Source organism: Giraffa tippelskirchi, chromosome 1, assembly GCF_054371585.1.
Source record: "Giraffa tippelskirchi isolate mGirTip1 chromosome 1, T2T-mGirTip1v1.2.pri, whole genome shotgun sequence".
NCBI classification, from domain to species: domain Eukaryota; kingdom Metazoa; phylum Chordata; class Mammalia; order Artiodactyla; family Giraffidae; genus Giraffa; species Giraffa tippelskirchi.
This window is the reverse complement of record NC_137275.1, coordinates 209371422-209385427: the sequence shown is the minus strand read 5'-3', so window position 1 is coordinate 209385427 and position 14006 is coordinate 209371422. Positions and strand designations below refer to the sequence as shown.

At 42.7% G+C, this 14006-nt stretch overlaps 1 protein-coding gene across 6 annotated transcripts in view; it reads left to right on the top strand.

The window, feature by feature from the left end:
- The window catches only part of ABCA1 (ATP binding cassette subfamily A member 1), a 141470-nt gene that overhangs the window by 113375 nt on the left and 14089 nt on the right, over positions 1-14006 (top strand). For 4 of the 6 annotated variants that reach the window (XR_014063903.1, XM_081524458.1, XM_081524467.1 and 1 more), the window contains 11 exons: positions 203-297; positions 1709-1741; positions 2912-3017; positions 4000-4074; positions 4555-4724; positions 6257-6434; positions 8466-8581; positions 8672-8816; positions 10418-10541; positions 12197-12326; positions 12572-12692. Coding sequence is in view for 4 of the 6 variants with exons in the window: in XM_081524458.1 (XP_081380584.1) it covers positions 203-297; positions 1709-1741; positions 2912-3017; positions 4000-4074; positions 4555-4724; positions 6257-6434; positions 8466-8581; positions 8672-8816; positions 10418-10541; positions 12197-12326; positions 12572-12692 (1293 nt within the window). In the remaining 2 variants the exon portion in view is untranslated. Of the gene's footprint in view, positions 1-202; positions 318-1708; positions 1742-2898; positions 3018-3999; positions 4075-4554; positions 4725-6256; positions 6435-8465; positions 8582-8671; positions 8817-10417; positions 10542-12196; positions 12327-12571; positions 12693-14006 lie in introns of all 6 variants that reach the window. The other 2 variants (XR_014063908.1, XM_081524475.1) reach the window with 1 other exon arrangement.

Here is a 14006-nt window from a genome sequence, read left to right as displayed (position 1 = left end):
TGGGAATCACCTTGACTTGACATAAAGGGCAGAATGGACCGGGCCTTGGTGATCGGCTGATGACAGCATCCAGGCCCTGTGGGCAGGGTCTGCTCACACTGTGGTACATGTTTGAGGAACATGTGTCATTTTTGTTCTTGATTTGTTTTCTATTCCAATTCTGGCCCATAAAGACACATGTGCTTGGTTTTTCTGATGACAGAGAAAACAGAGTACTGCTGATATCCTTCAGAACCTCACGGGAAGAAACATTTCGGATTATCTGGTGAAGACATACGTGCAGATCATAGCCAAAAGGTCATCATTTACAATCCTTGGCCCCTGCTTAGTTGTTACTGATTAGAGGAATTAAAGTCCTAAAAAATAGGAGATTGAGTAGTGGTGGGAAACATCGCAGTTTGGTTTGATGTTGTCCTTTTGAAGTTCAGGGATATTCTTTCAGATTAGAAAAGGTAATGGGAAGTATTGTGAATATTCAGGTTGAAGACTGAGGTTGCCGTGTTCCAGAATGAAAAGAAATCTGGATGTAAATTCTAATTCTGCCACTGATTAGCTGTTTGACCATGGCAACCAGTTATCCTTTTAAAGCCTTAGGCTTTAAATAATGTTGCCCTCAGTATTTTGTTGTAAGGATTAAATGAAACGATACACGTAAAGTACCTCTCATGGATGGAGTGAGTGATAAATACATGGCATTATCAAGAGAGCCTTGAGTTCTCAGGACTTCTCTGTGGAGGCTTAGAAGAGCCACGTAGTTTCCTGGGGCATCACTGCATAGTCCTGAATGCATTAGCTCCCCCATTATTTGCAGTTTTGCTTTCCTCAGTTTCAGTTACCCATCATCAGCTGTGGTCAGAAAATACTAAATGGAGAATTCTAGTAATAGACAATCCATAAGTTTTAAATGGCATGCTTCTCTGAGTGGTGTGATGGGAATCATCCCACTGTGTCCCTCCTGGGATGGGAATCATCCCACTGTCCAGCATATCCACACATCATAAATGCTCCTTGCCCTGGCCCTTTTGGTGATCAGATGGACTGTCACAGTATTACAGAACTTATGTCCAAGTAACTTTTATTTTATGTGATAGTGGCCCTATTGACCTTCAAAGAAAATGTCAGGTGATAGGAAAAAATAGTATACGTAGGGGTCGGTATTATGTATAGTTTTAGGCATCCATTGGGGGGTGTTGGAGTGTGTCCCCTCCAGTTAAGGAGGGGACTGCTGTACTTAGCTGATGCCCAGAAAATGTTTGTTCTAGCTTCATTCTCATCAGCTTGGTTATATGTGGTCCCCTAAGTTGGGAGTTCTAGTGACTTTTAATGACAAGGGTATGCTTGAATGACAGTTACTGTTAGTTTCCAAGAAAGAGGCATAACCTTTCCACATGTTAGCCATAATTGAACTATTATTTTTGAATTTAAAAAGTTTGTAGTTTGATCATGTCTTTGTTGGTTTTTTAATTGTTTTAATACAAGGCATGACCTTCATAAAAATAATAAGGTTTTAATATGGGGAGAAGAAAAGACATGCTGATTAGGGCTTCTTTCCATTGGCAAAACCCTACAACACCAGCCTGATTGTGAGTTATTTCTGTCCCTTTGTTGTATCCCCAGGTAGATATTTCTAACTTCTGTATGATCAGGAAAAGGATCAATGTTTGTTTGGACTGATTTCTGGTTTCTTTGTCTTTGGCCCTCACTACAGCTTAAAGAACAAGATTTGGGTGAATGAGTTTAGGTAAGTTGATTCCTTTGTGCTTTTCTGTTTTCCTTGACTCCTAAAGCTCATGAGGATGATTTTTGATGCAGTTTTCTTGGACCCTGGGAAGCTGTTGGTTTAGGGATGGTTTTGCCCTTAGCTCAGTACCCAGCTGCCACTTCAGAGGCCTTTGGAATTTTTGCATATTGATCTCCTTGAGGAGATTTAGAAGCTCCTTGTGAGTCTCTAGGGATTTGACAGGAAGCACGATGTGAGGGAAAAATCTATGCTAATTAAAATTATCAAGTCAGATTCCTAGGAGTCCTAAGGGCTCAAGAACAATTCTTCAGGTCTTTGTAATAACCAAGAGGGTCTTAGATGAAATAGGAGGCTTCAAAACCATCTATGTTCATTGCATTTCAACTCATTTATCCTTCTGAGTTTTTTAAAATAACAATGTTTCTGTTAGGAAATAAGGCCAGAATTCCATCAGGAGAGTAAGAATCGTTTTCTCCTCTGCTGAAGTCAGGCGCTCTCCTCTCCACCCTCCACCACCACCCCCGCCCATATCCCTCTGAGTTTTGAAGAAGCAGATGGGACTGGGGAAAAAAAATGAAGGAAGCATCCTTGAAGCCCATTATTACTCATGAGGAATGAAGTGCCTTACATGGCTGCCTCAGAACTTTGTTTTTTGACCCTATCTCCCACCTTTCTTCTTTTCCTTTTTTTCCCAGGAGCCAGGACCTACTGAATAACTGAGTTGAGTGGATGCAGAACCTTCTGTGGTTCTCCTGCTATGAAAGGGCCACAGCCCATCTATAAGCCCTCCCTGGCCTCTCTGGCCAATGTCTTCCCTGCTCATCCTGACTCCCCATCTGCTTGCCTTGAGACCCATGTTCAGGCCTGAGCCACCAGGGGTGGGAGGAGCATTTGTGAGATGAATGAGCATTCTTTCCTCAACATCCCAGATGTCTCATCCTGTGTATAATCAGACCCAGGTCCCTCTCACTTTGGTAGAAGCTATAAGAATTAAGAGATTGCCAGGATCCATTAGAGGAGACCACGGTGAAACTTTCTCTGAGTCCTATTTTGGTCCTACTTTGAACACACAGTTCCTCTAATTGAACATTACATCCTTAGGCAGTGTCTGCTGCTGAGTGACAATGGGCCCCACACTGCCTGTGTTTTAATGTCAGGCTATTCTTTTAGGTACGGAGGATTTTCCCTGGGTGCCAGTAATTCTCAGTCACTTCCTCCGAGTGAAGAAGTTAATGATGCCATCAAGCAAATGAAGAAACACTTGAAGGTGGTCAAGGTACAGTACCCATCCCAAGACATGTCAGACAGAAAATGAGTTGCTGGTACATGGGAGTAGTTGACAGGTAGATCTGATTACCTGGTAGCTTATTGTTTAAGATTTTCAAGTACAAAGCCATCACCGAGCACTTAGAGATCATGGGCCAGCCAGGAATGAGTCACCCAGTGTGTACTTACTATTTGAAAGAGCAGGTCAAAAACAAGTTCAGGGACTTCCCTGGTGGTCCAGTGGTTAAGACTCTGCACTTCCAATGCGGGGTGCCTGGGTTCAGTCCCTGGTCAGGGAAGTAAGACCCAATGCAGCCAAAACAAACAAAAATGCTTGAGATAAAAAGCAAGTTCAAAGATTTTAGATCTCTCAGAATAACTTAAGCATAGCCAGTGAACAGAGAAACTGGGCATCAAGCATACTTTTCTAAAACAATCATTGGTTAAGCAGGAAATGAATCACTTTCTTTAAACTGGCAGCTAGTTTTAGGACCTGATAAACATTCACTTCCTTTATCTGTATCCCAAGTTTCCCATTTCTAAGTTGGAATTGGGGGTCAGATGATATGAATTCCAGGGTCACAGACAGCAAGGATTGTCCTAGAATCTCTCCCTTGAGGCACAGACCCCGTATCTGATGCATCTTCATGTTAATTGTAGCTGGGGGCCTTCAGATGATGTCAAGGGAACATGGTGAAGAGCCCTTACCACCAGTTACAGACTGACATCTGCCTCTTGGGACTTTGAATCACAGGGTTTCCCTCTGGTTCCTTTAAGACCTATGACTCACGGCAACATCAGTGCTTTAGATTTCCAGTCACTTATTTTTCAGGAGCCAGTTATTATTTAGAGGGTTCAAGTTGCATTTCAGTGAATGAGGCAGTAGCTGTGTTTCCCTTCACAAGGTTGTCCCACTGTCCACAGACTCCAGACTTCCTGTTGCTCCTCCCCTGTGAACCATCCCAGCTGAGGCAGCTTTTTGTTGTTCACAGGATAGTTCTGCAGACCGATTTCTCAGCAGCTTGGGAAGGTTCATGACAGGACTGGACACGAAAAATAACGTCAAGGTAAAGGCCTTTGTTCCAGTGGCTCTTTGATGAACAATAATTCCTATGTTGCCCCCAAGTGTCAGCTCATGATAATGTTGATTCATGACAGAAAAATCTAGTAACTTTATCGGTGAGGCTGTAAAAAGAACTTACTTTGCTGCCAGTCACACCGGGGGAACCATTATGAACATGACTGAGTTACTTAACCTGTTTAAGCCTCAGTTTCCTAATCTATAAAATAGAGGCAATAATCATGTCTACCTCAAAGCTTTGGTGAAGATTAAATACACTAAAGATAGTCAGCATATTGCCTGACCTCACAGTCAGTGCTGGGCACACCCTGGCCCCTGTTACCTCTTTACCATGTTCTCTGATCATGTTTTGTCTTCAGGTGTGACTGAAATTTCTGGAGTTTATGTGCATGTTTTGTGTGTGTGCACCTACCTTCTGGAACAGGAGTTAGGAGCAGTACTTTGCACCTGCTGTGTTTTATTTCAGGTGTGGTTCAACAACAAGGGCTGGCATGCCATCAGCTCTTTCTTGAATGTCATCAACAATGCCATTCTCCGGGCCAATCTGCAGAAGGGAGCGAACCCCAGCCAGTATGGGATTACTGCTTTCAATCACCCGCTGAACCTCACCAAGCAGCAGCTCTCAGAAGTGGCTCTGTAAGTGTCACTGTGTCTGGTTTGGGAGAGGGGAGGGTGTTTTGGGGAATTGTGGTGCAGGGGAAAGAAGTATGAGGCTGGTTGTAGAATAACAGCTGGCAAAGTAGGTACATTATGTATGTCTGGGTTGGTCCAGGCTCTGGACAAAAAATGATCAGTTTATGAGTTGGCTGGGCAGAGATTAAACTATACAAGATAGATGCCTCTGATATGTTAAAGCCATTTTTACATTTAGTGAATTCATTTAAAGTAAGTTAAATTGTTAATCGGAGAAGGCAATGGCACCCCACTCCGGTACTCTTGCCTGGAAAATCCCATGGACGGAGGAGCCTAGTAGGCTGCAGTCTATGGGGTCGCTAGGGGTCGGACACGACTGAGCGACTTCACTTTCACTTTTCACTTTCATGCACTGGAGAAGGAAATGGCAGCCCACTCCAGTATTCTTGCCTGGAGAATCCCAGGGACGGGGGAGCCCGGTGGGCTGCCGTCTATGGGGTCGCACAGAGTCGGACACGACTGAAGCGACTTAGCAGCAGCAGCAGCAAATTGTTAATATGATTCTAAAATATTTTAACTCACTCTTAACACAATGTTTAATTAAAAAATCAATTTCATTTGTTTTGAAACAACTATTTTTAAACTTAGTGAAACACACTTTTATCAGCTTGTGTGTTTATTAATTCCTGGAGAAGGAGAGAGAGACAGCATGTATGTCTGTGTGTATGTGTGTATGGAGTTAAAGCCAGTATGATCTAGTTCAGAGTGTATAACCTTTGAAATCATAGAGATCTGGGTTTAAATCTGGTTTTTTAAACTTTCTAGATACATGGTATTAAGTGAGGCATTTCATGTAAATGGCCAAATCCGGCCTTCAGCGCAAGGTTGATATTCAATACATGTTATGTTCCTTTCTTGTTTATGGAGTATGGCACAGTTATAGTTTCTGCTTCACTTGTATGGAGTATCAATGTATGTCACTAGGATCTTTATACCAAGCTTATATAAAATTATATAAAGAAATAATTTACATTATATCCCATTTAATGGGCTTATAAGACTATTTTTCATATAATAAGGGTCTGATGGAATTTTTGTGTTAGATTGATATGCCATGCGCTTTTGTTGTCAAACTCATTTACAGCCAGAAATTGTTGTTTGAATAGTTTCACACTAATATTTCTGCTTTATTTAGTTTTCAAGCTACACTACTCCCTTATGTGTGAAAATTTACAGCTTGTTGCTCATAAAAGATCAAGAACAGTAGAACAAAGTGAATGCTATTAGGCCACTCTTAGACTTCCTTCAATAGTTTCATTTTGGCTCTGGACTCTTTTTGACCTCAGTAGAAGCAGTTTTGCATTCGAATTATCAAGATTTTTTTTTTTTTGCTTGAAAATAATCATCTTTAACCCTGAATAAAATATATGTGGTGAACAGATCTTTTTCCCTGGGGTATGCTTCAGATATTGCTGTGTGTATATGTGTGTGTGTGTATCCTCTGATTGTGCCCTCAGCTGCACTGTCTTTTTCAGGATGACCACATCAGTGGATGTCCTTGTGTCCATCTGTGTCATCTTTGCGATGTCCTTCGTCCCGGCTAGCTTTGTCGTGTTCCTGATCCAGGAGCGCGTCAGCAAAGCGAAGCACCTGCAGTTCATCAGTGGCGTGAAGCCCGTCATCTACTGGCTCTCCAATTTTGTCTGGGACATGGTAAGAACACCCGTCTGCTGCTGCTTCAAAAACCTCCATCAGGGCTCTAGATTGGATGGATGAAAAGGCTTCTGGCCTTCACCAGGAAGTGTTCTAGCTAATCAAAGATGAATGAAAGAGGGTAAGGCAGGCACAGTTGTACACTTTCATGTCACCAAACATGACCTTTAGCACACAGCCGATGTTACACCAGAGAAAATCTGTCCAAAGGGACTGCAACTGATCACCACCACCACCTCATTCCCTAAGTGACAACCTTTGAAAGAACTGAGGTGGAACACTCTTAGTCAGAACTCTAAGTCAGTGCCTCTAAAGTCAGTGCCTCTAACTCGTCTGATAGATTTTTAACCTCCAGAGTCAGGATATTCTTTGTCTTACTATGAACTCAATCTGTTGTTTGAAAATGTCTTATGTTCTACTGGAAGCTTATCCATCCATTGCAAATCTGTTTTCATGTCAGCTGTAATATAATGCTTCTGTATGAACCAATATGGAGGATGTCAAAGAATTCTGAAGTTCAAATTATTTTTATACAGCAGAGTTGAAATGTATCTCCCTATGAGTTCCATTAATTGTAGGCCACACAGAAAATTTAATTCTTCTCCCATTGGATATCCCCTAAAATATTTGAAGACACCTATCATTTAACTTAAATCTTCCCCAGATAAGATGATATATGAAAACACACCTTGCAATCTCTAAAGCACGTAGAAGTGTGAGTGATGATGATGGTGTCTGTGTTGGTTACAGCAAGCCTCTCAGACTTGTCACTGTTCTGACCTGATTGCCTCTCTGTGGCCCATACTCCATATTGTTAATGTGCTCTTTGAAGAGCAAAGCCTAGAATTAGCCTTATAATCAGGCTGTCATCCAAATGGTTATGGTCTAGAGGCAATTGATCTTTATCCTGTACTCCTCTTCCTTAGCCCAAGGGTACCACATTTTGGAAGTAGCACGGTCTTATTGGCAACTTGGTAGAGAACTGAAACCTCTGCTTCATAGGTATTGTTAAATGGGGTCTCTTTCACTGTTTACTCATGCAGTTGACTTTTTTCAACCTTTATATATAGCTTTATTTATAAACATAAAGGTTTTTTAAAGCACATATAAAACTTTATCCCTGTTAAACTGAATTTTACGGGATGTCCATTTGTTTATTTTTTTTCTTAATCCAATAATTGCTTTATTGAGTAAGCACATACATACTGACTGCTCACTACGTATCTAACTCTGCCGGCATCACAGATTCAGAGATGAAAGTTCAAGTCCCTGACTCAGGAACACTATTATCTTCCTGTATATTATCCATCTCTCCCTGCTCTAGAACCTCTGAAATTTGCTGTAAGCATGTCTTCATCTAAGTTGTTGAAAAACACAGTTGAGTAGGATGGGACTGAGGCACAGAGCCCTGTAGTCTGAAGCTACAAATTCTTCTAACAGCTGGAAAGCCCGCTGCTACCTCCCTGCCTGTGCTGTGCTCTGCCAGCTGTGAATGCCTATAATTGTCTTGTGGTCAAGTCTTTATTTCTGCATTTTAATGCTTGAGACACTGTCAGGACAGACTTTAAAATTAGTCTTGGTGTGATGAAACTGTCCTGACATTGATGTTATAAGCGCTTACCTCATAAATAGATTACAAGAGAGCTTGAACTTGGGCAGACTGTAATATAGCATTAATGATGAAACAGACACAATCATCTTCGGGAAGAGTAATGGCAGCTTACTTGCTGCCTGTGAAATTGAAATTACTCTGACTGGGAATCCATCCTTCAGTAAGTTTACTGAGCGTGACACCTTGGCTTATCTGTTGGAAAGACAGAAAGGACATGCAGTTTATAAAATCAGCTGGGGGTAAAAGGCTTGTCAAAATGTACTGTCCAGTATTTTGATTAATAGTTTTTGTGGCTTCATTAATTCAGAGTTATTCTTCAATTTGTTTATCTGCCCTTTCTTGTCCAGTGATGGTGAAGCCTTGAGATGTGTTGTGTCTTTGACTTAGGGGTGACCTTGATTTCCTTGTTTCACTTTTAGTGCAACTATGTGGTTCCTGCCACGCTGGTCATTATCATCTTCATCTGCTTCCAGCAGAAGTCCTATGTGTCCTCTACCAACCTGCCTGTGCTCGCTCTTCTACTTTTGCTGTATGGGTAAGGCACCTCTGGATGGGGCGTATGGCATCCAATGTCAGAAAGAAGGTGGAGGACACCCAGTGGACATGTGTTTTTGTGCCTCACCAGGTGGTCCATCACACCTCTCATGTACCCAGCCTCCTTCGTGTTCAAGATCCCCAGCACAGCCTACGTGGTCCTCACCAGCGTGAACCTCTTCATCGGCATCAATGGCAGTGTGGCCACGTTTGTGCTGGAGCTCTTCACCAACAATGTGAGTTCTATGGAAAGAGATGCTGGGATGACCATTTCTGGAGCCAGAGGATAGTGTTTATCATGATTGTATTCTACTTGCCTGTGGCGTAGACCGCATGGACCAGTCTGAACTTTTGCAGTCTGTCTTTCCTGGGTTTGCATAGCATCTCTTGCTTCTCCTTTTCCTTATATGTCTCTGATCAAATCTTTCTGTTTCTTTTGACAAGTTCTTTTATACTCCTTTCTGTTTCAGTGCTGCTTTCTCCAACATTCGGTCCTCTGCCGTCTTGTTTTCCACTGTAGATACTGTCTCTGGGTGATGCCATTCATTCTGGAAGCTTTTACCACCGCCTCTCAGTGTCTCACATTGATCTCTCTCAGATCTGTGCCTTAAGCCCTGACTCTTCCATTGAACTCTCGCCCCATAGTCTCACTTGTCCAGTGGGTGGCTCCATTTAGATTAACTGAAAGAGACCCTAGACTGGTCACATCCCAGTCATCTTCCCCTCAGAACCCAGTATTTCTCTTGCCATTCCTGTCATACTGGATGGCATTACCATCCCCCTAGTCACCCCAGCTGGCAGTATTAGAGCTATTTATGTGCTTTGCTTTTGCTTCTTTCTCCCACATTCAGTTGGTGACCTTGCCAGCTCCTTCAGTTACAGATCTCTCAAACAAGGTTTCCTGTCCACTCCTGTTGTCATTGCTTTTGTCCAGACACCTTAACCCACAAGACCTTTCAGAGGCGTATAATCCTTCCTGGACAGTCCCCACCACTCCCTTTCCCAACATGGTAGGCTTCGACTGAATGGTTCCTTAAACCCTCTATAGTCCCACAGGCCTGCTTCAGGATCCTCAGCCCAGCCCACATGGTCCTCACCAGTGTGAAGCTCTTCATCAGGGTCAGTGGCAGTGTGGCCACTCTGTTGCTGTAGCTCTTCACCAACAATGTGAGCTACCACCCAATTCTGTGATTCCTTTGCCAAAACTAAGCTTGAACATGAAGTTTTGCTTACCTGCCGTATAGGAGGTACTCTTTCTCTTCTCTGTGCTTCCAAAACTCACACAGTTCATGCCTCCAGGACAACACATCCAATTATGTAATAATTTCCTGTTTCCATATTTCTTTTCCTCAGAGTAGAGACTGTTTTTTATTTGTCTTTATCTCTCCTCTACCCTAGCCCAGTGCATCCAGCACTTAGCAGCTTACTTAGTTGTTAGGTATTTGGCCACTGCCGGATTGACGTATTTGAGAAGAATTATTTAAATTTCAACAAAATCCTAAAACTGAAATATATTGACCCAGACATGACCAATTTGCTTTTAAAATGCTAAGCAAATGTTTTGTGTTGGATTTGCTGTTGATTAGATGCAATCATATTTCTAAACTTTGCTCATTTTCCTTCCATGCTTGTAGCATTATTCCAAATTTTCTAAAGAGCAAAAATTTTGTTACATTATATATCATTAGCCATGGCTGCTGCTATTTATTGGTATCTGAATCAAAGATTCAGTTTGACCTCAAGGAATCAAACTTTTTCTTCACTCTCATGTTTTAGACTTTGGTCAATTTTTAGCCTGAGTCACAAAAGACATACAGTCTCTCTCTTATTTTTTTAGAAGCTGAATAACATCAATGATATCCTGAAGTCAGTGTTCTTGATCTTCCCACATTTTTGCCTGGGACGGGGGCTCATTGACATGGTGAAAAACCAGGCAATGGCTGATGCCTTGGAAAGGTTTGGTGAGTGACAGCAGTGGCTACAGGATGTTTTAATAGAGATGCGTGTTTGTATGGGTCCTGATACTTTGGCCTTTATTTTGGAAAAAGGCTGGTGTCTGGGCCTAGGACTTCCTTCTGCTGAATAGGGCTCATGTCAGTACAGTTGGCTGTGGCTTGGGTTTTGTCTGACACAGCCACTTGTCTGAAAGGTGAGAACATAGTATTGGAGGTAGGGAAAATACTAGTTTTAGCTTTTGGACCCAGTGCCTGATACCACTGGTGGCATTTGTCAAAGTCATTGGAAAAATCAAACCATAGCTTTGAGAATTATATACAGGCCAGAGAATCGAAAGGAAAGATGCAAACTTTAGCTCTATTAGGAAAGTCATGGACCTGCAGATGGGGTCATATGTTACCTTTTATACAGTCTATAAAAAGGTAATTTACTGCAGCTCTTTCTACCTTTAGAGTCTTTAAAAATATCTCTCCTGTGCCCACATTACTATTCTTTATTGACTTGCTCATATAGTTAGATGGGCCATGTTATTTAATGGGTATAGAAGAGGGACTATTTTTTTAAGCTTGGAGGTACAAAGGAAATATATAAGGAATTTAAGGACTATTTATATAAAACAAGGTGAATTGAGTTACTAGATTACATTGTGCTGTGCTTAGTTGCTCAGTCATGTCTTGACTCTGTGACCCCGTGGACAGTAGCCCACCAGGCTCCTCTGTCCATGGGGATTCTCCAGGCAAGAATACTGGAGTAGGTTGCTATGCCCTCCTCCGGGGGATCTTCCCAACCCAGGGGCAAATCTAGGTCTTCTGCATTGCAAGTGATTCTTTACCATCTGAGCTGCCAGGGAAGCCCCTAGATTACATTATATGCTACGGAAAGGAACATCTTTTAATGTGCTTTCTAATCTTTCTTAGTGAAGCTAATAATTTGTTAAAATACTGAACCTAAAAATTACCCTGGATTGCTTGCCTTCTCACAAAGAATTTTTGGCATGTGTAATTCAAAAGGAAGCATTAGATTTCTTAGATGAAGTTACAGATCTAATAATGTTGACTCTGAAATTCTGATTGATACTGCATTGCAGTACGCTTCCCCAAAACCTTGCCCTAAGTCAGACTTGGAAACTGGCGACTCCTTTATTTTTTTGTCCTTATCGTGGGTGATGTGCCAAGTGGCTTCAGTCGTGTCCAACTCTTTGCAAGCCTATGGACTGTATAGCCCACAAGCCTCCTCTGTCCATGGGATTCTCCAGGCAAGAATACTGGAGTGGGTTGCCATGCCCTTCTCCAGGGGATCTTCCTGACTCAGGGGTCGAACCCACGTCTCTTAAATCTCCTGCATTCGCAGGCGGTTTCTTTACCATTAGTGCCATGACCAGATCCCTATCATGGGTGATAACCATTGGTATTTGTAGAAATGGGCTTCCCTGGTAGCTCAGTTGGTAAAGAATCTGCCTGCAATACAGGAGACCCTGGTTCGATTCCTGGGTCAGGAAGATCCGCTGGAAAAGGGATAGGCTACGCACTTCAGTATTCTTGGGCTTCCCTTGTGGCTCAGCTCATAAAGAGTCCACTTGCAATGCAAGAGACCTGGGTTCAAAATATAGGTGAGTTTGGTAAGTGCCTCCATTCTGATTGGATCTCTGCACTGTGTCCAGGGGAGAATCGCTTTGTCTCACCACTGTCTTGGGACTTAGTGGGACGAAATCTCTTCGCCATGGCTGTGGAAGGGGTGGTGTTCTTCCTCATCACTGTGCTGATCCAGTACCGATTCTTCATCAGGCCCAGGTGAGCTTTCTCGCAGAACTCACTGAGCACTTGGTTGAGGGTCACAGCGGAGGGAGCACAGGGAAACACTCACTGGTGGTTGGGCTGACTTGAACTCAAAGCAGATAATCAAACTGGTTCTCCTAATGTGGGCATCCCCTGACCAACAGTGCTGACAGTGCTGGAGTATGGATTTTATAGGACTGATGTAGAAACTGGGCCTTTGACTTAGAAAATAACTTGAAAATAATTTTCTTCCCCCTAAGACCTGTAAAGGGAAAGCTTCCTCCTCTGAATGATGAGGATGAAGATGTGAGAAGGGAAAGACAGAGAATTCTTGATGGTGGAGGACAGAATGACATCTTGGAAATCAAGGAGTTGACTAAGGTGAGACAATGAAGACAGGGTACAGCTTGCCTTCAATTTTTTCAGCTTTATACATTCAGTTCAGTTCAGTTCAGTCGTTCAGTTCAGTTCAGTTCAGTCGCTCAGTCGTGTCCGACTTTTTGCGACCCCATGAATTGCAGCACGCGAGGCCTCTCTGTCCGTCACCAACTCCCAGAGTCTACCCAAACCCATGTCCATCGAGTCGGTGATGCCATCCAACCATCTCATCCTCTGTCGTCCCCTTCTCCTCCCACCCCCAATCCTACCCAGCATCAGGGTCTTTTCCAATGAGTTAACCCTTCGCATGAGGTTGCCAAAGTATTGGAGTTTCAGCTTCAACATCAGACCTTCCAATGAACACCCAGGATTGATCTCTTTTAGGATGGATTGATTGGATCTCCTTGCAGTCCAAGGGACTCTCAAGAGTCTTCTCCAACACCACAGTTCAAAAGCATCAATTCTTCGGCGCTCAGCTTTCTTCACCATCCAACTCTCACATCCATACATGACCACTGGAAAAACCATAGCCTTGACTAGACGTACTTTTGTTGGCAAAGTAATGTCTCTGCTTTTCAATATGCTATCTAGGTTGGCCATAACCTTCCTTCCAAGGAGTAAGTGTCTTTTAATTTCATGGCTGCAGTCACCATCAGCAGTGATTTTGGAGCCCAAAAAAATAAAGCCTGACACTGTTTCCACGGTTTCCCCATCTATTTCCCATGAACTGATGGGACCAGATGCCATGATCTTAGTTTTCTGAATGTTGAGATTTAAGCCAATTCTTTCACTCTCCTCTTTCACCTTCATCAAGAGGCTCTTTAGTTCTTCTTCATTTTCTGCCATAAGGGTGGTGTCATCCGCATATCTGAGGTTATTGATGTTTCTCCCGGCAATCTTGATTCCAGCTTGTGTTTCTTCCAGCCCAGCGTTTCTCATGATGTACTCTGCATATAAGTTAAATAAGCAGGATGACAATATACAGCCTTGACGGACTCCTTTTCCTATTTGGAACCAGTCTGTTGTTCCATGTCCAGTTCTAACTGTTGCTTCCTGACCTGCATACAGGTTTCTCAAGAGGCAGGTCAGGTGGTCTGGTATTCCCATCTCTTTCAGAATTTTCCACAGTTTATTGTGATCCACACAGTCAAAGGCTTTGGCATAGTCAATAAAGCAGAAATAGATGTTTTTCTGGAACTCTCTTTCTTTTTCGATGATCCAGCGGATGTTGGCAATTTGATCTCTGGTTCCTCTGCCTTTTGTAAAACCAGCTTGAACATCTGGAAGTTCATGGTTCACGTATTGCTGAAGCCTGGC